Below are 25,742 nucleotides of genomic sequence, written 5' to 3'. Positions count from 1 at the left end.
TCAGTACTGGTACTCCCTGTATATAGCCATGTTATTACCTCGTACCCCTGCTCATCCACTCAGTACTGGTACTCCCTGTATATAGCCATGTTATTACCTCGTACCCCTGCACATCGACTCAGTACTGGTACTCCCTGTATATAGCCATGTTATTACCTCGTACCCCTGCTCATCCACTCAGTACTGGTACTCCCTGTATATAGCCATGTTATTACCTCGTACCCCTGCACATCGACTCAGTACTGGTACTCCCTGTATATAGCCATGTTATTACCTCGTACCCCTGCTCATCGACTCGGTACTGGTACTCGTTATTCACTGTGTATTTATTCCTCATGGAACTATTTCTATTTTTATTTTTGTATCTTTAACTTTGCATTGTTGGAAAAGGACCAGTAAGTACGCATTTAACAAATAAAAATGTATTTGATTTATAATGTTGAGTCTGTGTTTTAATATGGTGTTTGATTGTGTGTGCGTGCGTGTGTGAAAGCATTAGTCTGAACCTGCTGTCTACGAAGCATGTGACAAATAAAATTTGATTTGATTTGTAATGTTGTGTCTGTGTGTTAATATGGTGTTTGTGTGTGTGTGTGTGTGTGTTTGAGTGTGACAGAAGGACATGCAAGTGTGTCGGGGTGTGTGCACGTGTAAGTGTGACAGAGGGAAACCATGTTGTTGTCGTTCAAGGGAAACATGGGTTACTGGTTTGATTAGTTGGATTATGTTGCCACCTAGTGTCCGACAATGTTATATCTCACAGCTTGAGGAAGTAGTCATGGATGCAATTGACGTACACTGAGTGTACAAAACATTAAGAACACCTGCTCTTTCCATGACATAGACTGACCAGGTGAATCCAGGGGAAAGCTATGATACCTTATTGATTTAACTTGTAAATCCACTTCAAGCAGTGTAGATGAAGGGGAGGAGACAAGTTAAATAAGTATTTTTAAGCCTTGAGACAATTGAGACATGGATTGTGTATGTGTGCCATTCAGAGGGTGAATGGGCAAGACAAAAGATTGAAGTGCCTTTGAACGGGGTATGGTAGTAGGTGCCAGGCGCACCGGTTTGTGTCAAGAACTGCTGGGTTTTTCACGCTGAACTGTTTCCCGTGTGTATCAAGAATGGTCGACTACCAAAAATAAAATCCAGCCAACTTGACACAACTGTTGGAAGCATTGGAGTCAACATAGGCCAGCATCTGGAATGCTTTTCGGGGGGGGGGGGGGGGGGGGGGGGGGGTTGCACATCTCAATTTTAGGAAGGTGTTCCTAATGTTTGGTATACTCAGTGTATTTAACACTATGGCGGTTGATCACAAGTCCATGTTCCAAATTAAACTTCTATGTGATTCTATCAATAAAAATGTCAGTATCCCAGTGTTGTGCTCTCTAACCCCATCCCAAACCTTAACCCCATCCCAAACCTTAACCCTATCCCAAACCTTAAGGTTTGGGATGGGGTTAAGGACCCACCCCCCAACAAACGTGGAATACTGAAGTGAGAACGTGAGATCTTGTTGCAGAGGAACAAAACATTAATCCTCCAGAATATAGGCCACATTAGGCCTAAAAATAATGTATATCTGTGGTTAAGAATGAATGGGGGGAAAACGTAGGTTTGGTGGGAGAAACACATTCTGTACTACATGCAGACTGCATTAGAGTATAGTGAGTGGTTTGGAGAGCAGGTGTGAGTCTACCGGTCTTCATGCCCTAGCACAGAATGAGTCAGAGAGATAGAGAGCGAAAGAGACGAGAGGGAGATGGAGTGAATAACAGAGGGATGTGGAATAACAGAGGGACATCGCATCTGCTGCCTTCCTCCACTCCCTATTACAATCAGAGAGTAGGAGGAGGAGGATGGAAAGAGCTATGGGAGAGATATAACAAGATGATAGAGATATAAGGCAGCAAGTAGAGAAACAGCAGTCATCAGTTATAGCCTCTGCTTGCTATGGAGCCAATGACCTTACACATCTCAACACCTGCTGTACAGCCAGAAACTCCCCAAGACACTACAATACAGCCATGCACACAGATACACACACTCACTCACACACCTGCCCTGTCTCACGCACATACATGCACACGCACTGATGTACACTAGCACATACACACATACGAGTGTGTGCACGCACACACACACACAGAAATGCAATAGGGGTGAAGGAGAGGTCCATTTTTAGAGCTTTTTTTTTTACTGTCCTCCTGACATTGAAAGATTTATCCTGTTTTGAACCAGCATCTGCTAATGCCTAAATAGAATCAGGTAGCAGAACGAAACTCTTTCAATTGTGATTAATAACCTGGATAATCTGAATAATCTGGGTTTACAGTAACAATCCTTCAAACTGCTGATCCTCTTCAACCCCGGTAGGATCTGTCTATCAATAGGTTTGCATCTCACTCTTTACTTTACATCCATAGATTACTCACATGTCATCAAAGCGCCACTGAGGAGCTTTCAAATATACACAAAGCACACAATCATGTGTGTTTGTTTTCCTTTCATGTGGTGACTATACCAAATGGCTTTGAGTTAAAAAAATATGTTTTTTAAAATCCAATAAAACATTCACAATCATCTCAATAACTAATATTCAGAAGTTATCAAGTTACAAAAAGTGTGTGTACGTGTTGTTCAGCATTTATAAATATACAGCACTGAAATATAATATTTGTTTAACATGTTTGTATAAAGCATTTTGAATTGGCACGTGGATATTGAATATCCAACTCTGGAATTTGCCCTAGCAGTGACAGTGATGGAAAACACCAGGACTGGCCACCCAGAAGAGAATATTTTTTTGTTGGCTGTCTTTGCCAAAACTCTCCGTTGAACGTTCTCAGTCCTCCAAAATTACTAATGGTAACAAGAGAATGTGAAATAAACGTTTCCAAAATGTGGCTCTAACAGAATTGTCTGATTAGAACAAAGGGCCTTGGCCCTAGCCAAAAGGAGTGTACTACATAGATAACAGGGTATCATTTGGGATGCAGCCATAGTCTACTACAGAGAAGTTAAGAGTATGAATAAATGAGTGTGTATACAATATGTGACTGTATCTATTCAAATCCAGGCCTGTGTGTTTCAGTTATAAAGTGTTTATGTCTGTCTAGAACAGTGTGCACATCTGTGTTGGAGTGAGACACATGCAAGTGTATATTAGTGGTGTGTGTGTGTATATTAGCGTGTGTTTGTGTGTGTGTGTGTATTTAAGTGGTGTGTGTGTGTATATTAGCGTGTGTTTGTGTGCGTGTGTGTATTTAAGTGGTGTGTGTGTGTGTATTTAAGTGGTGTGTGTGTGTGTGTGTGTGTATATTAGTGGTGTGTGTGTGTGTGTGTGTGTATATTAGTGGTGTGTGCGTGTGTGTATATTAGTGGTGTGTGTGCGTGCGCGCGCGTATATTAGTGGTGTGTGTGTGTGTGCGTCTGTATTTAAGTGGTGTGTGTGCGCGTGTGTGTCGTCAGTCATGGGGCAGAGTGTGTTCAGGGTGAACTGTTCCTTGGCACCAGGGGCGCAACTTTCACTGGGGACAGGGGACATGACCCCACATTCTGAAATTGTATTTTTGTTCCCCCCCAGTTTTATCATTGGAATGTGATACTAAACGAGGCAACGGTGTGCTTTAGGACCATGCGGACGCCTCCGAGAGGGCAGGTAGGCTGTTTGGAGTGTTTATCCGACTGGATACATTTTTATAATAATGATGATGCCCCCCCACCTCTAAAACCAAAGTTGCGCCCCTGCTTGGCATCAACAAGTCTTTTTCAAGGCCTGAGGAGGGAGACAGCAGACCAATTCACAGGCTCAGGCTGGCCATCCACACACACACACGCACACCACTAATATACACGCACACACACCACTAATATACACACACACACATACACACGCCACTAATACACACGCCACTAGCACACACACACACACACACATACACACGCCACTAATACACACGCCACTAGCACACACACACACACACACACACACACACACACACACACACACACACACACACACACACACGCACACACACACACACACCACACACACACACACACACACACACACACACACACACACACACACACACACAGCACCGAGCCTCCAGAATACTCATCTCTCTCTCTTCTTTAACACCAGCATGACACATAACATGAAGGCACCAGTTTCACCATGGCTAGGCTATACAGAGAGTTGAATGTCAGTTGGACTTCTCTCAGTGCCCTCTGAAGCAATTCAATCTCTCTAACTTCATGGTGTCATCGGTGTCTTAGGGACCTGTAATATAGACAATGTAAAATGAATGGGATTAAGGTAACATATTATAAGAATATATATTAATTGAAGTGCTATTTGGTTTTTCACACCGAAAAACATGTGCAATATCTTGTGTATATTGGTTTGACCCGTAAGGAGAGATGATAGACTTATGGAAAATAGTCCATATTTTCCCTTCAATGAATGGATTTGAGTCAAAAAGCCATGGATATCAGCGTGGATATCAGCAGCGAGTTGCAAGGACTCGAGCGCTAATTACCCGATCGGCCTATCATACATGCCATAGCGCGCCCACGTGCCACATCTCAACTCCTGGCTAGAATTTGTTGTTGCGAACACCTGCAATAAAGAACGAGAGGCAAGTGAGCTTTTAACGAACTCACACCTACCTGCAAACTATTCCACCTCAACGAAAGGGACACATTAACTTTTGCTCAAGTCAATAGGAGAGACCAATTGATAGGCGTATACTTCTTCAATCTATGAAGGTGCTCAGTTCAATCATAACTCTCCTTTTAAAATACAAAGAGTACAAATATGCCTAAATGACTGTAGCCTATATATACTGAACAAAAAAATAAATGCAACATGTAAAGTGTTTGTTTCTGATTTATGAGCTGAAATTAAAGATCCCAGAAATGTTCCATACTCACAAAAAGTTTATTTCTCTCAAATGTTTATGCACACATTTGTTTACATCCCTGTTAGTGAGCATTTTGTCCTTTGCCAAGATAATCCATCCACCTGACAGATGTGGCATATCAAGAAGCTAATTAAACAGCATGATCATTACACAGGTGCACCTTGGGCTGGGGACAATAAAAGGCCACTCTAAAATGTGCAGTTTTGTCTTGTATTTTCTATTTTTAATGGTTGGCTTTAGGCTTATATATTTTACTTAGTTGAGACGGAAGTTAAAGGCCTACTGCTACTTTGGCCTATAAGCTATCTCTGAGTTCTATGCTCTCATTTCTTTAGCCGCCAATGGATCACAGTGTATCAATGTGTCCATATGGCAGAGGCTGGTGTTCTCCATTAGTTGAATTTAAATGTTTAGATTTGTATTATTTTTATTCAGCTTTTTTTATGATTAAGCAGGTGACATTGATTTTAAGAAACAAAAACGTTATTATTAAAATGAAACTGTTCCATGAAAATGCGCATTGGCTATGAAAATAATGACAACTTGCACTCAGATCGGTAGAAATGCTAGCATAAATTGTGAGCTTACCCAAACTTGAAACTCACCTGCTGCCTATGGTCAGCTCAGGGCCTGTTCTAGCCTTTTTGGAGCCCTTAGCAAGTTTTTCAGTTTTAAAGTTAATTTCCTGCAAGTCTAGGGGGCCCCCATTGACTTATGCCATGTTAATATATATGTTAATATAATATCTGAGTGAGAATGACTAACAAATCAATGGGGGCCCCCTGGAGGTCAGGGCCCCTGGGCACGTGCCCTGTGTGCCTGGTTGGTATTTGTCCATGATTGTTACAAGTTTAGATTGCTGTCTAGACTAAGTACCAATCTAAAAATAGTTAGCTGAAATGGCTGATTAAGTGACCGTCAGTGACTGACATAACAAGAGGAAATCTGCTGATGCACAACCACATTTCGAAATTGCACCTGCTGTATCCTACTATTCTTACTCTCAATAGTTAGTTAAGACCCAACTGAGTTCCTTTTTTGGGGGGTCGGACCCTTAGTGACCAGGGGGGCAGGAGCCCCTGGAAAAAACCTTTGCACCCATTGGAATGGAAATCAAATGCAAGGGATTCGTTCTGGCGCCAGCCCTGGATGTGTCCCTCTCTAGTGAGTCCCTCCTGCCTTTCCTTGGGGTCCGCTGTCCCTAGCCCTCTCCTCGCGACGAGAACATGTGGTACGCTTCCAAAATGAGGCATTCCAGAGCCAGCTACATCTGACTCCACCCATCCAGCATTGTTTTGTCAACTGCGTGCGTTTTGGAGCTACGAGTGCCAAATACCCATGTGTATTGGTTGCTTGGCGCGTCAATTATGATTTATAGAATAAGTGGGAGGAGCAACGCCAGAGAGAGGTGGGGAGGACTAGAGGCGGCGTAGCTGTCAGTTGTGTTCGTTCGTCCTTCTCGTCAAAATCTGTTGCAGACTCGACTAAAGTGATTAGCAGCTCAGCGTAGTTTGAGAGTTTAACCAATGTACGGACCTATGGGAGATAAATCTTGTTCTCCCCATAACAACATATCACCGCGTAAAGTTGACTGCCTTGCACTTTGGTAACTGTTGGATGGTAAGGTAGACTGAGTTGGCTTCTTTGAGCAGGAAGGTTAGGCTACCCTGGAAGACTACACCTAAATACGTGTGTTGTTTTAAGGATTTGTATGCGAAGTTTCTTCTTCCGAATGTTAATCTATCATTGAGTGTGAGGTAGCATCGTTGGAAGTATGCAAGACTGCTGCCAATCTGTGAGGTTGGGACTTGTTGCGTGAAAAACACATCCCCCGGGAATAGTGTTTTCGGGTAAACCCTTTTTTAAAACCAATTTGCATTCAAGTCGGTGCGTGTCAGTGGTGTTTTGATTTCACAATAGGGCAGATTTTCAAGTGTCTGTGGTGGGTGTTCCCCAATCCTCTGATTCTAGCCCTGACAGTATACAAGTCAGGTCGACTTTGTGGAGACTGGAGAGCGAACATGAGACTGGATGTGATGGACTTTGGGCGTGATTGAAGTAATTACCTAGGCCTACCCAACTGCCGGACCGGAGCGGCTCTAATGGTGTAACGGAACAGCCGTCGCCAGATGTGCGCTGGAGTCCAGTTCCGTGGTTCATATTTTTGGAAAGGCGCAGCAGACCCCTCCATAGCCTACCCGTGCACTTATATGTAAATAAATGGCACCCATAAACAACCAAAGACCAACGCAAAATCACTCCGAGGCAATACGTCGAATTTAGTGATTTCCTATAGCCTGTAACCGCTGAGAAGATGTCGGAGCAAGAGCGCTATGGGGACGGACTGTGCGACGATGGAGCTCCGGAGATCATCCCGCCGAGAGCGTCCAGGACGGGAAGGCGGAGCGGAGTCATCCTCCCCAGCCAGGACAACGATACCATCGTCCTGGAGGCAGTGAGGGCAGCCCCACGCAGGAGCAGCATCATCAAGGTAAGATAGATTAGTTACTTAAAGGGATGGTTGAGGCTACATGTAATGATAACACTGGCAAGTTATATCTGAACGATTTAGGTTAACAGATCTGTTTTACACAATCACCTGCTTTTACCTGAGCCATTTGTTTACCTTAGTTCACCCGCATAAAATCAAATAGCCAGGCCTCAAATAAAAAAGACATCGGCTAATGCAGTAGTTCCCCACCTATTTTGGTTACTGTACACCAACTGAATTTTGTTCTGCCTGGAGTACCCCTGAAGTATCCCCTCGTGCATTTTACCAGTAGGCCTATGGTCTCATGAGTCTTCTCAAGTATCCCCTGTGGATTGGCCACGTACCCCCAGGGGTTATATTACTCCTGGTTGGGAACCACTGGGCTAATAGCACTGGAGCTTTCCATTGCACTGTTCAGAATGTGTATTCATCCACTTAAAATGTCTCTGCAACAGACACTAGACATGGAGCCGCCGGATAAAGGACGGTCAGTAATGAATAGAAGTAGGATAGGCTACAGTGGGTTGTGATTACATTAGTGTGCGAACATGAACAAGCACCAGACAAATGCCAATACTCTTCAGAGACGGTCTCAATTTGGGTCTCAGACATATTAATCCCTCACACTGCACAGCGAAATCAGTTGTGTACATTTAACTCTGAAAGTGTATTTTCAGTGAACATATGAGTCCCACTGAACTGGTGATAAAATAACACTTTGGAGATTGTTAAAGATTTAACTCTGTTGCAGTGTTCCCCATTCAACTTTTAAAGTGTTCAAATTAACTTAACTGTGGTGTTTGCCAGTGGTGTAAAAATACTTTAAAGTACTACTTAAGTAGTTTTTTGGGATATCTGTACTTTACTTTACTATTTATATTTTTGTCAACTTTTACTAAACTACATTCCTCAAGAAAATAATATACTTTTTACTCCATACATTTTCCCTGACACCCAAAATACTTGTTACATTTTGACAGGAAAATGGTCCAATTCTCATACTTATCAAGAGAACATCCCTGGTCCTCCCTACTGCCTCTGATCTGAAGGACTCACTAAACACCTACTTCGTTTGTAAATGGTGTCTGAGTGTTGGAGTGTGCCTCTGGCTATCCGGCAATTTAAAAATGCTTAATATAAGGAATTTGAAATGGTTTATATTTCTACTTTTGATACTTAAGACCCTTTGAGCAATTCCATTTACTTTTGATACTTAAGTATATTTAAAACCAAATACTTATAGACTTTTACTCAAGTTGTAGTTTGCTGGGTGACTTTAACTTAAGTCATTTTCTATTAAGGTATCTTTACTTTTACTCAAGCATGACAATTGAGTACTTTTTCCATCACTGGTGTTTGCATAGCCCTACTGTAGATGAATACGCAATACCTACAGTGTAAAACATGATTTAGAGTAAACTGGACTAACTTTGCTTAGGGCTGACACTTTTACACTTTCTCAGTGTATGAAATGAACACCTGTAGTGTTATCTTTATATCTATTTTTATAACACTGTATGGTTTAAAGCCTAATTTGCATATTTACCAGGGTGTCTTTTCTTTTTGAGTGAGTTGTGGTTACCACCCATGACTGTATTTGTTATTTACGGAGACATTTTTATTGAATTCTTTAATTTAAAAGACCTGTGGCTTTCACCAAGTGAGTACCTAGATGTATGCTCTATGACTATTTCTATCATTAGGCCTTACTTTGATGGCCTAGTTTAATCTTAGCACAGTGGTGTTAAGGAACTCATGGTTTACAGGCCACATCAGGCCTGCAAGTCACATTAAGATGGCTTGCAAAGTTATGTATAATTTCTTTTGGAATTCAGAGTTAGGATATCCAACAGTTTACATTTTTGTTCACCAGCAACCAGCATTCAGAATGACTGTCAGGGTTAGGAAAGTTTGTAAGAAGATTACCTAAACCAATTGAACTGGAACAACAATTTCAGTAACGGATGCAAAAATAATTATTATATTTATCCTTGTGTAGCATAAGATTAATCAATCAATCAATGTACATGCAAAAACAGATATTAAAAACAATTTAAAAAGAATTATACAATAGAGCATGCTGGGAAATATGATAAGGATGGGCACGGTTTTGATGGGACTGTTTTACTCTCCAAAGTAAAACAGAGATTTTTAACATCAAAAACATCAAATTAACTGGGGGTTAATTTACACTCATGCAGAGTGAATTTAACTCCTGAATCAACACTAGAAATGTTACACTGAAAAATCAACACTTGCCATTTTTCTGTGTGGATGACAATCTTATTGAGGAATTATAAGAACTGTTTCTCATTTTCGAGGAGAGAAACTTGCAGGGCGCCATGGTTAGGCTATAATGGTGTTCTGAAACTGAAATGTCAGCCTTTTGGTCTGTTCGTTTGTATATTACTGTAGGCTACAGCAGGTGCCACTCGTGGTATCGTTTTGATTTTAACTGTTACGCACTGCATTTTTTCTGCAATGAATTCGCCAAAGAATGTAGGCTACACATTGAGTGAACAACCTGTGACTCCCGCCCGCACCTACTCCTGACAACAGCGCACATTCCACGCGCCGAGTGATCTCAATTCAGGCCCACACAGCCCATCACACATGTGTATTCACATGCCAAACCTGTGCCTAACCTGTACCATTATGCTCACTTCATCTACATTTCATAATGGAATTATGATTCACCTGAATATGCCAAAAACACACCCTCACAGAAGTTGTCTTCCAAAAGAAGCTCTCACCAGCACAGATTTAAATTCCAATATCTGATCATCAACAACGTTTGAATAGTTGTTATCAACTTAGATAACCTGTTTATAAAACAATAACAATTCAGAGCATCCAATGAAGAATGATCCTGCCCTCTATCTATGAGCTCAGTTCGTGTCTGCATCCAGGATGGACTGTGGTCAAATATGGTCTACAGTATATACTGACAAGATACCTAGAGTCTTCGCTATAACAATGGAAGTAAAAGTTTGTGAAGTCGGGAACATTCTAGCCGAATAAGAGCGGGCAGATGCGCATGTGAACAAACAAAAATCAGCTTCCTCTGCTTCACACTTTATTTTCACGCGGACATATTTTGGGGCGGAGTCAGCCGTCTTGCTTTGCCTCTTCCTCTCTGCTGTGGTTGACCCTGTGGTTGACCCTGTGGTTGACAACTGACCAGCAGCTACAAGCCAGTCTAGGGTGACATCATAGCTTTCCACGGTCGCTAGCGGTGATATGATGTCAGTTGACTTTACCAGAGGAGGATCATGTTGTTGATAGATCACTGTTAAAGACGTCCTCCAGCGATAGTATAAATAAGGTAAAAGACACAAACTGAAGGGTCAAAACGTATGTGTGGAGCAAGATAGTGTTTTTTTTTTTTTTACTTCAAGGAGTTGGTCTGATGGTGTGACGTCATCGGCCTCCCCCCTAGCTTGAGGAGCAATAGAGAACAGAAGGGGAAAGACCCCCTCCCACCACCCCTCACTTGTGCCATGTTATGTCATACCGGGACCACCTATTGAGATGTGCCTTTTGTTAAATAAATCAGATGTTAAATGAGGTGAAAAGGAGACTGGAGGAGGACTTTAAATAGATGTCCACCCTTAGAGGACTTCTATGTAGGCTCCATACTCGTGTGTGTGTGTGTGTGTGTGTGTGTGTGTGTGTGTGTGTGTGTGTACTCCCAGCTGAGAGGCTCTGATGTGGTGATTGTGTTAACTGAGCCCTCTCTCTGTCCTAGTAGCAGGAAGTGTCACGGGTGATGCAAAGATAGAGGGATGTCAGTGACAGACACGGAGGGAAGGGAACAGAGGGAGGGGGAGAGAGGCAGAGGGAGAGACTAGGAGGGAAGGATGGAGTTGGGAGAGGGATGGAAGAGAGGGATGAATGCAGAGGGGCACAGAGGAAGGACAGGGATGGAGACAGAGGGAGAAAGAGATTAATTAGACAGGGGGCTTGTGACTTGGCCCAGCCTCATGATGGCAGTGCTCATATTAGGTCCCATGTGTGAGTAACTGTGTCCTCCTCAACCAAAGATGCCCAGACAGAGGAACCCTGATAGGAACCTGGCTAATCAACAGGACTTTGTTGTTTAGGGAAACCGATGGAGACCCACCCCTCCGAAATGAAGGGAAGGACGAGGTTGGCGGTGCCCATGTCTGAACTTCCCCTCTGGCTCTGAACAACACTGATTGATGCATCTACAGCCTCTGCTTGTCAAGTCTGTACATAGGAAGTGGTCGGCCCAGAGGTCCTGCGTCTTATTTTTTTGAGTCATTTCCTTGTCATTGTCTCACTGTAAATGATCAAAAGAACAACACAAGTCATTCAGTCACACGATCAGGCATTAGATGCCCAGACCAGAAAGTTACACTGGTCACCCTGTGTCTCTGTCTGCCATTCCACTAATACCCATTAAAGTCCATGGGCCAGACCCTGAAATTCAGGCTCACTTGGGTGACGATGTCTCATAGTGATTTTCTTGAAGGTTTATGTCCCCAGAGTTGGAACATGTGTGATATCAGTGCAGCAATGGGAGATTCCTCTACATTATTACTCTTTATTTCATCCCTCCATCACATCCATTTTACCCATAGGGATTTTACCTAGAATAAAATAAAACTTTATTTTCCATCCAGGATGGACATTTTTCTTTGGCATCAGCTGAAATTAAAATGATCACACACACATACATTCTCACATCCCATTTAAACCAGTCAGTCCATCATGTTGCATCCACTAACAACATAGAGGACATCAATACATTCACTCACAACCGGCCGCTGTCCCAACTGCACTGGATAGATCAGTACATATACTGATACAATTTACTTTGCATTTAGTAGTCCAACAGCACAAGGAACAAATGAATGTTTGAAAACGTTCTTCTTGTCCATGGGCATTCTGAAACGCCGGCCAGAGGGAAGCCTCTCCAACTGAGGGTGTAGAGGGTGGGAGGGGTCGCCAACAACAGCCAGTGCCTTCTTTTTGGTTGCCTTGTGGAACAGACTGCTCAAATGTGCCTGTGGGCGACCAATTACTTTGCTGGCTATGTTTACTATTCTGGTCAGTTTGCTTTTGCTCCTCACGCTCAGATTACCAGACGGTCATATTGAACAAGAGGATGCTCTCCACCAAGCTGCTGTACACCCTCTCCAGAACATCCTTGCTGACCCCAAACCCCTTCAATTTCCTCATTAAAAATAGCCACTGGCTTGCTTAAAAAAAATACAGTCTGCATTCTCTGTAAAACTCAGTTTGTTATCAATTTGTGTCCCTTGGTATTTGAAACACTCAACCACCTCCACTGGTTGGCCGTTCAGAGAGAGTGTTTGGGACCTTGGCAAGTTGTTGCCATTGATGATCAGCTCCTTTGTCTTTTCCAAATTGTGGAGGGCACTTGTCCGGCACCATTCTTGAAGGTTGTTTAAAATAGTTGTCCCCATCTGACGTAGAATCTTTTTTTTAAAGACTCCCACCAGAGCCATGTCATCAGCGTACTTGAAAAGGCTCACATTGTTTCCTTGGATCTTCATCTCGTTAGCCTGTCTAGGACATGCGTTCCGCTAGCGGAACCCCTCGACAACATTCCGCTGAAAAGGCAGCGCGGGAAATTAAAAAATATTTTTTTGAAATATGTAACTTTCACACATTAACAAGTCCAATACAGCAAATGAAAGATAAACATCTTGTTAATCTACCCATCGTGTCCGATTTCAAAAATGCTTTACAGCGAAAGCACAACATATGATTATGTTAGATCACCACCAAGAAAAAAACACAGCCATTTTTCCAGCCAAAGATAGGAGTCACAAAAAGCAGAAATAGATATAAAATTAATCACTAACATTTGATTATCTTCATCAGATGACACCCATAGGACTTCATATTACACAATACATATATGTTTTGTCCGATAAAGTTAATATTTATATCCAAAAACCTCAGTTTACATTGGCGCCATGTTCAGAAATGCCTCAAATATCCGGAGAAATTGCAGAGAGCCACGTCAAATAACATAAATACTCATCATAAACTTTGATGAAAGATACATGTTTTACATAGAATTAAAGATACACTTGTTCTTAATGCAACCGCTGTGTCAGATTTCAAAAAAACTTTACGGAAAAAGCAAACCATGCAATAATCTGAGACGGCGCTCAGAAAAAAAGAAAAAACAATCCGCCATGTTGGAGTCAACATAAATCCGAAATGACATTATAAATATTCCCTTACCTTTGATGATCTTCATCAGAATGCACTCCCAGGAATCCTAATTCCACAATAAATTGTTGTTTTGTTCGATAATGTCCATTATTTATGTCCAAGTAGCTACTTTTGTTAGCACGTTTAGTACACATATCCAAACGCTCGCGCAGGTCCAGCCGAACGTCGGACGAAAACTTTAAAAAGTTATATTACAGGTTGAAGAAACTTGTCAAACTAAGTATAGAATCAATCTTTAGGATGTTGTTATCATATTCAATAACGTTCCAACCGGAGAATTCCTTTGTCTGTAGAGAAGCAATGGAACGCAGGTCGCTATCATGTGAAATGCGCGTGACCAGGACCTGGCTCTCTGCCAGACCACTGACTCAAACAGCTCCCATCCGGCTCCACATCACAGTAGAAGCCTCATTGAAGGTTCTACAGACTGTTGATATCTAGTGGAAGCCGTAGGAAGTGCAAACAGATCCATATCCTACTGTGCATTCAATAGGGACTGAGTTGAAAATTGACCAACCTCATATCCCACTTCCTGGTTCGATTTTTCTCAGGTTTTCGCCTGCCATATGAGTTATTTTATACTCACAGACATCATTCAAACAGTTTTAGAAACTTCAGAGTGTTTTCTATCCAATAGTAATAATAATATTAGCATCTGGGACAGAGTAGGAGGCAGTTCACTCTGGGCATGCTATTCATCCAAAAGTGAAAATGCTGCCCCCTATCCCAAAAAAGTTTTAAACCCTTCCCATGCTTGTCTTGGATTGGCTGGACAGAACCTCTGCTCCACTTTATCCTTCCAGTCCTTTTTATCTTTCCACACTTTTGACCTGAATTAATTTTCTTGCTCCTTTACAGCACCAGCATCTCCTTTACAGAACCAGCATCTCCTTTACAGCACCAGCATCTCCTTTACAGCATCAGCATCTCCTTTACAGCATCAGTATCTCCTTTACAGCACCAGCATCTCCTTTACAGCACCAGCATCTCCTTTACAGCATCAGCATCTCCTTTACAGCATCAGTATCTCCTTTCAGGAATGCAAACTTCCTTTAATTGAGGCACATTTTCAAGTCCTTAGACACCCAGGGCTTGTTGTTGGGAAATACTTTGACAGTTTCTGTGTTAATGACAGTATACTCACGGAACTGGATGTATGATTTAATGCTGTCTGTCAACTCTTGGGGATCTCTGCACGAGTCAAAGTACACCTCCCAGTCTGTGATGTTAAAGCAGTCCTTGAGCTCCACCCTACTCTCCTCTGTCCATACCTGAATGGATTTCTCTACAGGTTTTCTGCATTTCACCTGCTGCTTGTATCTCGGGTAGGAGATGGATAACGTTATGATCTGATTTCCCGATGGGTGCTCCGGACACTGCCATGTATGCGTCATCTCCGTTGCCATAACACTGGTCCAGGATGCGAGTTGGACAGGTGACGTACTGTTTGGATCAGCTGATCGGGAAAGCCAAGAGTGGGGAGGTGCGCGGAGAGGGAGAGCGTATTAAAATCCCAAAGAACAAATACTGTCTGGTCAGCTGATAGTGAAAGCGCAGCATTGAAACAGTCTGTAATCCTGTCAGCAGCTTCCTTATTGTTAGGTCCAGGTACATAGACCAGAATAATGGTAATCTGTCCAAACTCAATTGGTAGATAGAATGGCCTGAATGATACAACGAGAGTCTCATAGTCTCTGGTGCACATTTGTTCAATCACATTACACTGCGTGGCCCAAGTATTATCTACGAAGATACATAGGCCCCCGCCTATTGATTTATGTAATGTTGTTTAGTCTCTGTCTGCTCCAATAGCAGTGTATCTATCAATGTTCACATCAATAACAGTGTATCAATCAATATCCTGTCATTTAATCCCAGCCCCCGTTCCCGCAGGAGGCCTTTTGCCTTCTGGTAGGCCGTCATTGTATATAAAAATTTGTTCTTAACTGACTTGCCTAGTTAAAAATAAAGGTAAAATAAATATTACCCAGGGCCTCCCGGGTGGCGCAGTGGTCTAGGGCACTGCATCGCAGTGCTAACTGCGCCACCAGAGTCTCTGGGTTCGCGCCCAGGCTCTGTCGCAGCCGGCCGCGACCGGGAGGTCCGTGGGGCGACGCACAATTGGCATAGCGTCGTCCGGGTTAGGGAGGGTTTGGCCGGTAGGGATATCCTTGTCTCATCGCGCTCCAGCGACTCCTGTGGCGGGCCGGGCGCAGTGCGCGCTAACCAAGGGGGCCAGGTACACGGTGTTTCCTCCGACACATTGGTGCGGCTGGCTTCCGGGTTTGAGGCGCGCTGTGTTAAGAAGCAGTGCGGCTTGGTTGGGTTGTGCTTCGGAGGACGCATGGCTTTCGACCTTCGTCTCTCCCGAGCCCGTACGGGAGTTGTAGCGATGAGACAAGATAGTAATTACTAGCGATTGGATACCACGAAAATTGGGGAGAAAATGGGATAAAAAATAAAATAAAAAATATTACCCTGCTTGAGCCACGTTTCTGTAAAGCAGATTGAATTACTTCTACTGTGACAAACAGTGTCAGTATACATCAAATTATTGCTCACATATACCCTTTAATCATATATCACCGGAAAGCTCACATTCACAGCTATCCACCAGACACATTTTTGGAATGTTCAGGTCAAGAGAACTTTGACCTTTTGACCTCTAGGGTACATTTCAGAATTACTTGTATAAATTGCAAAAAATACAAAAGGAAACCCGTATACAGTTTCAACTTTGTTAGACAAGTGGTTCTGAAAGGTCATGAAATTATCTTTCAAATATATATACTATGACCAACTTTGAAAGCACCACCTACAACTATTGTTTCAAAATAGCACATATTGTGCAACTGTTGGAAGCTGATTCCCATGTAGTGGGACACCTATGTTTTTTTCACACACACTGCTAGAACAGGGTTTTATATATTTTCCAATATTTTCCAATATGGCCGCCAACCAACTCAGTGGGATCTTACTGGATCAATTTTGCATGATCATACCTGTATGAAATATAATTGTAGCATGCCCAGTAATATCTTAAAATGTTCATGGTGATGTAGAATACACCACCACATGAGCCAGGTGTGCCAGATATATATAAATTATTCACAGAATTGTTGTAAGAATGTGTCCAAAAACTTTCCCTAATGAAAAATATATCAACCCCTACAAAAAAATTGCCATTCATTATAATCCACATAATAATTCACATTTCCTGTTGCTGCAGGATTATATTCCTGCTGTAGCAAACTGGCTACAATTTAAGATCCTACATCTGTAGGATAACATGGGGGAAAAAATATCCATGTTAAGTGTTTGAAGATGAAATATTACAATTAAGGATGGAAACATTTTCATAAACAATAATTCAGACAGTTTTTGGACACATTCTTACAACAATTCTGTGAAATGTATATATCTGGCTCGTGTGGTTGTGTATTCTACATCACCATGAACATTTTAAGATAATATAGGGCATTCTATAATTTCATACAGGTATGGTCATGCAAAATTGATCCAATAAGACCCCACTGAGTTGGTTGGCGGCCATATTGGAAAAAGGATTCTGTGGGGTTTGATGCTTCTATCACAGAAGTTACAATCCCCAAACGTAGCTGTCCCACTACATGGAAATCAATGGCTAAGCTTCCAACAGTTTAATGTCAGTTGCACAATATGGGCTATTTTGAAACAATAGTTGTAGGAGGTGCTTTTAAAGTTAAACTAAACTCAGAAAAAAAAGAAATGTCCCTTTTTCAGGACCCTGTCTTTCAATGATCATTTTTTTAAAATCCAAATAACTTCACAGATCTTCATTGTAAAGGGTTTAAACACTGTTTCCCATGCTTGTTCAATGAACCATAAACAATGAATGAACATGCACCTGTGGAACGGTCGTTAAGACACTAACAGCTTACAGACGGTAGGCAATTAATGTCACATGTATGAAAACCTAGGACACTAAAGAGTCCTTTCTACTGACTCTGAAAAACACAAAAAGAAAGATGCCCAGGGTCCCTGCTCATCTGTGTGAACGTGCCTTAGGCATGCTGCAAGGAGGCATGAGGACTGCAGATGTAGCCAGGGCAATAAATTGCAATATCCGTACTGTGAGACGCCTAAGACAGCGCTACAGGGAGATAGGATGGACAGCTGATCGTCCTCGCAGTGGCAGACCACGTGTAACAACACCTGCACAGGATCGATACATCCAAACATCACACCTGCAGGATAGGTACAGGATGGCAACAACAACTGCCAGAGTTACACCAGGAACGCACAATCCTTCCATCATTGCTCAGACTGTCCGCAATAGGCTGAGAGAGGCTGGACAGAGGGCTTGTAGGCCTGTTGTAAGGCAGGTCCTCACCAGACATCACCGGCAACAACGTAGCCTTTGGGCACAAACCCACCGTCGCTGGACCAGACAGGACTGGCAAAAAGTGCTTTTAACTGACGAGTCGCGGTTTTGTCTCACCAGGGGTGATGGTCGGATTCGCATTTATCGTCGAAGGAATGAGCGTTACACCGAGTCCTGTACTCTGGAGCGGGATCGATTTTTGGAGGTGGAGGGTCCATCATGGTCTGGGGCGGTGTGTCACAGCATCATCGGACTGAGCTTGTTGTCATTGCAAGCAATCTCAATGCTGTGCGTTACAGGGAAGACATCCTCCTCCCTCATGTGGTACCCTTCCTGCAGACTCATCCTGACATGACCCTCCAGCATCACAATGCCACCAGCCATACTGCTCGTCCTGTGCGTGATTTCCTGCAAGACAGGAATATCAGTGTTCAGCCATGGCCAGCGAAGAGCCCAGATCTCAATCCCATTGAGCACATTTGGGACCTGTTGGATCGGAGGGTGAGGGCTAGGGCCATTCCCCCCCCCACTAATGTCCGGGAACATGCAGGTGCCTTGGTGGAAGAGTGGGGTAACATCTAACAGCAAGAACTGGCAAATCTGGTGCAGTCCATGAGGAGGAGATGCACTGCAGTACTTAATGCAGCTGGTGGCCACACCAGATACTGACTGTTACTTTTGATTTTGACCCCCCCTTTGTTCAGGGACACAGTATTCCATTTCTGTAAGTCACATGTCTGTGGAACTTGTTCAGTTTATGTCTCAGTTGTTGAATCTTGTTATGTTCATACAAATATTTACACCTGTTAAGTTTACTGAAAATAAACGCAGCTGACAGTGAGAGAACTTTCTTTTTTTGCTGAGTTTATATATCATTTGAAAGGTAATTTCATGACCTTTCAGAACCACTTGTCTTACAAAGCAGAGAACGTATCAGGGTTTTCCTTTTTTAAGCAATGTATACAGGTCAATCTGATATGTACCCTAGAGGTCAAAGATCTGTTGACCTGAACATTCTGAGAATGTCTGACAACGATGAGACAGCCTATAGGGAGGAGGTCAGAGAACTAGCAGTGTGGTGCCAGGACAACAACCTCTCCCTAAATGTGAGCAAGATAAAGGAGCTGATTGTGGACTACAGGAAAAGGGCGGGCCGGACAGGTCCCCATTGACATCAACGGGGCTGTAGTGGAGAGGGTCGAGAGTTTCAAGTTCCTTGGTGTCCACATCACCAACTAACTATCATGGTCCAAACACACAAAGACAGTTGTAAAGAGGGCACGACAACACCTTTTACCCCTCAGGAGAAAATATCCTAAAAAAGTTTTACAGCTGCACCATCAAGAGCATCCTGACCGGTTGCATCACCGCCTGGTATGGCAATTGCTTGGCATTTGACCGCAAGGTGCTACAGAGGGTAGTGCGTACGGCCCAGTACATCACTGGGGCCAAGCTTCCTGCCATCCAGGACCTACAGTTGAAGTTGGAAGTTTACATACACTTAGGTTGGAGTCATTAAAACTTGTTTTTCAACCACTCCACAAATGTATTATTAACAAACTATAGTTTTGGCAAGTCTGTTAGGACATCTGCTTTTACCAACAATTGTTTACAGACAGATTATTTCACTTATAATTCACTGTATCACAATTCCAGTGGGTCAGAAGTTTACATACACTAAGTTGACTGTGCCTTTAAACAGCTTGGAAAATTCCAGAAAATTATGTCATGGCTTTAGAAGCTTCTGATAGGCTAATTGACATCATTTGAGTCAATTGGAGGTGTACCTGTGGATGTATTTCAAGGCCTACCTTCAAACTCAGTGCCTCTTCGCTTGACATCATGGGAAAATCAAAAGAAATCAGCCAAGACCTCAGAAAAAAAATTGTAGACCTCCACAAGTCTGGTTCATCCTTGGGAGCGATTTCCAAACGCCTGAAGGTAACACGTTCATCTGTACAAGCAATAGTATGCAAGTATAAACACCATGGGACCACGCAGCCGTCATACCGCTCAGGAAGGAGAAGCGTTCTGTCTCCTAGAGATGAATGTACTTTGGTGCAAATCCAATCCCAGAACAACAGCAAAGGGCCTTGTGAAGATGCTGGAGGAAACCGGTACAAAGGTATCTAAATCCACAGTAAAACGAGTCCTATATCGACATAACCTGAAAGGCCGCTCAGCAAGGAAGAAGCCACTGCTCCTAAACTGCAATAAAAAAAGCCAGACTATGGTTTGCAACTGCACATGGGGACAAAGATTGTACATTTTGGAGAAATATCCTCTGGTCTGATGAAACAAAAATAGAACTGTTTGGCCATAATGACCATCGTTATGTTTGGAGGAAAAAGGGGGAGGATTGCAAGCCGAAGAACACCATCCCAACCGTGAAGCACGGGGGTGGCAGCATCATGTTGTGGGGGTGCATTGCTGCAGGAGGGACTGGTGCACTTCACAAAATAGATGGCATCATGAGGAGGGAAAATTATGTGAATATATTGAAGCAATATCTCAAGACACCAGTTAGGAAGTTAAAGGTTGGTCGCAAATGGGTCTTCCAAATGGACAATGACCCCAAGCATACTTCCAAAGTTGTGGAAAAATTGGTTAAGGACAAGAAAGTTAAGGTATTGGAGTGGCCATCACAAAGCCCTGACCTCAATCCCATAGAACATTTGCGGGCAGAACTGAAAAAGTGTGTGCGTGCAAGGAGGCCTGAAACCTGACTCAGTTACACCAGCTTTCAAGAGGAATGGGCCAAAATTCACCCAACTTATTGTGGGAAGCTTGTGGAAGGCTACCTGAAACGTTTGACCCAAGTTAAACAATTTAAAGGCAATGCTACCAAATACTAATTGTGTGTATGTAAACTTCTTACCCACTGGGAATGTGATGAAAGAAATTAAGCTGAAATAAATCATTCTCTCTTATTATTCTGACATTTCACAATCTTAAAATAAGTGGTGATCCTACCTGACCTAAAACAGGGAATTGTTACTAGGATTTAAATGTCAGGAATTGTGAAAAACTGAGTTTAAATGTATTTGACTAAGGTGTATGTAAACTTCCGACTTCAACTCTATATAATAGGCGGTGTCAGAGGAAGCCCATAAAATTGTCAGAGACTTCAGTCACCCAAGTCATAGACTGCTTTCTCTGCTACCACATGGCAAGTGATACCGGAGCGCCATCTCTAGGACCAAAAGGCACCTTTTAACAGCTACTACCCCCAAGCCATAAGACTGCTGAACAATTAGTCAAATGGCCACCGGACTATTACATTGACCCCCCCCCCCCCCCCCCCCCCCCCCAATTTGTTCAGGCACGTTCACACTGCTGCTACTTGCTGTTTATTATCTATGCATAGTCACTTCACCCCCCACCTAAATGTACAAATGACCTCAACTAACCTGTACCCCAGCACACTGACTCGGTACCGGTACCCCCTGTATATAGCCTCGTTATTGTTATTTTATTGTGTTACTTTTTATTATTTTTTACTTTAGTTTATTTGGTAAATATTTTCTTAACTCTTCTTGAACTGCACTGTTGGTTAAGGGCTTGTAAGTAAGTATTTCACGGCAAGGTCTACACTTGTTATATTCGGCGCATTTGACAAAGTTTGATTTGATGGATAACTGGGACTCTATGCATTCCAGTGATATATGATTTAAAGGGTATACGTGAGCAATAACTTGTTGTATACTGACATTGTTTGTCACAGGGTAAAATCCCTATGGACTGTTAGACCAGGTGCCTAGAAACAACAACAGAAGAAGAAGATAAATGTGCCACAAGTTCAGTATTGTGACATTACCGATTGGACTGACAGGGCAGAATGGAATCCATTATGCGCCACTGCACACACTCTGCCCTTGGAAAAAGCCTCTCACACTAAAATGCTTCACAAAACAGACAGATGTATCTATCAAGGGATGATTGCATCTTGTTGCCCTGTAAAAGCATACAGCGAAGTTGGTTTGTTTGTGTGTGTGAAGGATAATAAGGATCGATTCCTTTGTGCTCTCTGTGCCCTCGGCCTGGCCTGTGAGTCAGTTGTGGATCAACGTCATCTAGATTATTATAAGGCCTCTTGTTCTGCCTGGCCCTCCCAAGGTACTGTTGACGCGTGGTTAGAAATGAAGCTTTCCATTCACTAACCTTTCACTCTAGATGCTCATAAAACCGATTCGACCGATTATGATTTTTCAACGCCGATACCGATACCGATTATTGGAGGACGAAAAAAGGCCGATACTCATTAATCGGACTATTTTTTTTTTTTTTTTTTTTTTTTTTTTTTTTTGTAATAATGACAATTACAACAATACTGAATGAACACTTATTTTAACTTAATATAATACATAAATAAAATCAATGTAGCCTCAAATAAATAATGAAACATGTTCAATTTGGTTTAAATAATGCAAAAACAAAGTGTTGGAGAAGAAAGTGAAAGTGCAATATGTGCCATGTAAGAAAGCTAACGTTTAAGTTCCTTGCTCAGAACATGAGAACATGTGAAAGCTGGTGGTTCCTTTTAACATGAGTCTTTAATATTCCCAGGTAAGAAGTTTTAGGTTGTAGTTATTATAGGACTATTTCTTTCTATACGATTTGTATTTCCTATACCTTTGACTATTGGATGTTCTTATAGGCACTTTAGTATTGCCAGTGTAACAGTATAGCTTCCGTCCCTCTCCTCGCTCCTACCTGGGCTCGAACCAGGAACACATCGACAACAGCCACCCTCGAAGCAGCGTTACCCATGCAGAGCAAGGGGAACAACTACTCCAAGTCTCAGAGCGAGTGACGTTTGAAACGCTATTAGCGCGCACCCTGCTAACTAACTAGCCATTTCACATCGGTTACACCAGCCTAATCTCGGGAGTTGATAGGCTTGAAGTCATAAACGAAAGCACGAAAGTGCTGTTTGAATGAATGCTTACGAGCATGCTGCTGCCTACCATCGCTCAGTCAGACTGCTCTATCAAATCATAGACTTAAATATAACATAATAACACACAGAAATACGAGCCTTAGGTCATTAATATGGTCGAATCCGGAAACTATCATCTCGAAAACAAAACGTTTATTCTTTCAGTGAAATACGGAACCGTTCCGTATTTTATTGAACGGGTGGCATCCATAAGTCTAAATATTCCCGTTACATTGCACAACCTTCAATGTTATGTCATAATTACGTAAAATTCTGGTAAATTAGTTTGCAACGAGCCAGGCGACACAAACTGTTGCATATACCCTGACTCTGCGTGCAATGAACGCAAGAGAAGTGACACAATTTCACCTGGTTAATATTGCCTGCTACCCTGGATTTCTTTTAGCTAAATATGCAGGTTTAAAAATATATACTTCTGTGTATTGATTTTAAGAAAGGCATTGATGTTTATGGTTAGGTACACGTTGGAGCAACGACAGTCCTGTTTCGCGAATGCGCACCGCATCGATTATATGCAACGCAGGACACGCTAGATAAACTAGTAATATCATCAACCATGTGTAGTTTACTAGTGATTATGATTGATTGATTGTTTTTTGTAAGATAAGTTTAATGCTGGCTAGCAACTTACCTTGGCTTCTTACTGCATTCGCGTAACAGGCAGGCTCCTCGTGAGGCAGGTGGTTAGAGCGTTGGACTAGTTAACTGTAAGTTTGCAAGATTGAATCCCCGAGCTGACAAGGTAAAAATCTGCCCTTCTGCCCCTGAACAAGGCAGTTAACCGTAGGCCGTCATTGAAAATAAGAATGTGTTCTTAACTGACTTGCCTAGTTAAATAAAGGTGTTAAAAAAAAATGTTGAATACATTTTTACAAACAGCCAAATCGGTGTCCAAAAATACAGATTTCCGATTGTTATGAAAACTTGAAATCAGCCCTAATTAATCGGCCATTCCGATTAATCGGTCGACCTCTAATTGAGATCGAGCACTGCTTCTTACATGTGCTAGGACAGTTACAGTATTACTTTCCATTATGGAGAATGATGACCATTCTGTTGCTCAGCCTTTTAGAGTGACATTATAGGAGTGTTCAAATTAATCAAGTCGAATAATTAGGCCTAACGTGTACATTTTTCCTCGACAAATGAAGATTAAAATCGTAACCGTTACTTTTCTCCACCCAACACCAACTGTGTTCTTGGTTGGTGTGTCAGTCTCAGTCAGGCTTCAGTGAAAGGGAACCACTCACTCACTCTCCACTCTGAGGCCCATTGAAACATATAGGATGGAACATAGCCCTGACAGATCTGTGTATTGCCGCTCTCTCTCTGCTACTGTTGTTTCAGAGTGCAGCCCTGGCCAATGCTGAACTTGCTGGGCTTCAACCTCCCTCTCTCTCTCACCACATCTCGGTCCCACTGTGTTTTCTCTCAACAATGATTTGTTTACAAAGTACGCTAGGCTCCGGGTCGTGTGTGTGTGGTTATTCTATGCAGGAAGGGGCGGTGTGTGTGTGTGTGTAGGGGAGAGACTGAGGCCTCTGTCCCCTCAGTGTCATCCTACTACTGGTACCACAGCATCCCGAGAACTCTCACCACCACACCACAGCTGCTCGTCATGAGGCTGTGTTAGTGTGTGTGAGTATGTGTTAGCCCTGAGGAATAAGCCTGAATCAAATAGAAACTGTAAAACATATTGCCATGCGACAGCTGTTTTGTCAATCTATGAAAGGCGCTCTACTCCCTGCCACTTTTAGTCTACAGTGTCACATGGACTGCTATCAAACTATTTCAGTACTAATTGACCTTTCACCTTCACCACAATACCTTGATACGTCTAGACTCCCTGTCAATAAGTTGAGTTGTTGGGTGTTTGTGTTCACATGAGGTGCCAGGATGAGCAGGAAGAGTAAGAGGTGGACACTGGGAGAGAGAGAGTGAGGAGAGAGAGAAACAGAGGTGAAGAGAGAGAGAGTGGGGGAGGAGGGCGAGCCCTATCTGTACACTGCTGTTTAGTAATACCCTGCAGCTGATGTTGAGTCTCTCTCTTCCCATCTCTCTCTCTTTTACATAGTTTACTCTCCTGAATATAACTGTTATTAAGTTATTGTTATTGGGAGTGTTCTGTCAGGGTCAAGAGTTTCGAGAGAGAGTTTTGAGAGAGAGGTCACACAGACACCTACAGATGAAACATTATGGAGTTTTAAAGGAGGCCTGGGTAAGGCCAAAATTTCACAAATGTTCCAACATCAATTCATTATTTCTCAAGTATGCTTTAGGATACAAATGTCAAATACACTGAGTGTACAAAACATTAGGAACACTCTTTCCCTGACAGACTGACCAGGTGAATCCAGGTGAAGCTATGATCCCTTATTGATGTCACTTGTTAAATCCACTTCAATCAGTGTATATGAAGGTGATGAGACAGGTTAAAGAAGGATTTTTAAGCCTTGAGACAACTGGGACATGGATTATGTATGTGTGTCATTGAGGCTAAATGGGCAAGATAAAATATTTAAGTACGTTTGAACGGGGTATGGTAGTAGGTGCCAGGTGCACTGGTTTGAGTTTGTCAAGAACTGCAACGCTGCTGGGATTTTCACACTCAACAGTTTCCTATGTGTATCAAGAATTTTCCACCACTCAAAGGACATCTAGCCAACTTGACACAACTGTGGGACGCATTGGAGTCAACATAAGCCAGCTTCCTTGTGGAACGCTTTTGACGCCTTTAATCCACGCCCCGACAAATTG

The 25,742-nt window shown here is 42.6% G+C and overlaps 1 protein-coding gene across 1 annotated transcript in view; it reads left to right on the top strand.

Moving 5' to 3' along the window:
- Positions 1-7,251: 7,251 nt before the first annotated feature.
- The window catches only part of LOC120063937 (inactive phospholipase C-like protein 1), a 101,913-nt gene continuing 83,422 nt past the window's right edge, over positions 7,252-25,742 (top strand). The window contains exon 1 of the mRNA XM_039014247.1: positions 7,252-7,428. Coding sequence (XP_038870175.1) covers positions 7,252-7,428 — 177 coding nt within the window. The remainder of the gene's footprint in view (positions 7,429-25,742) is intronic.

This window comes from Salvelinus namaycush, chromosome 19 (genome assembly GCF_016432855.1).
Source record: "Salvelinus namaycush isolate Seneca chromosome 19, SaNama_1.0, whole genome shotgun sequence".
NCBI lineage: Eukaryota > Metazoa > Chordata > Actinopteri > Salmoniformes > Salmonidae > Salvelinus > Salvelinus namaycush.
Note: the sequence above shows the minus strand (reverse complement) of the source record. Positions and strands in the feature narration are given on the sequence as shown.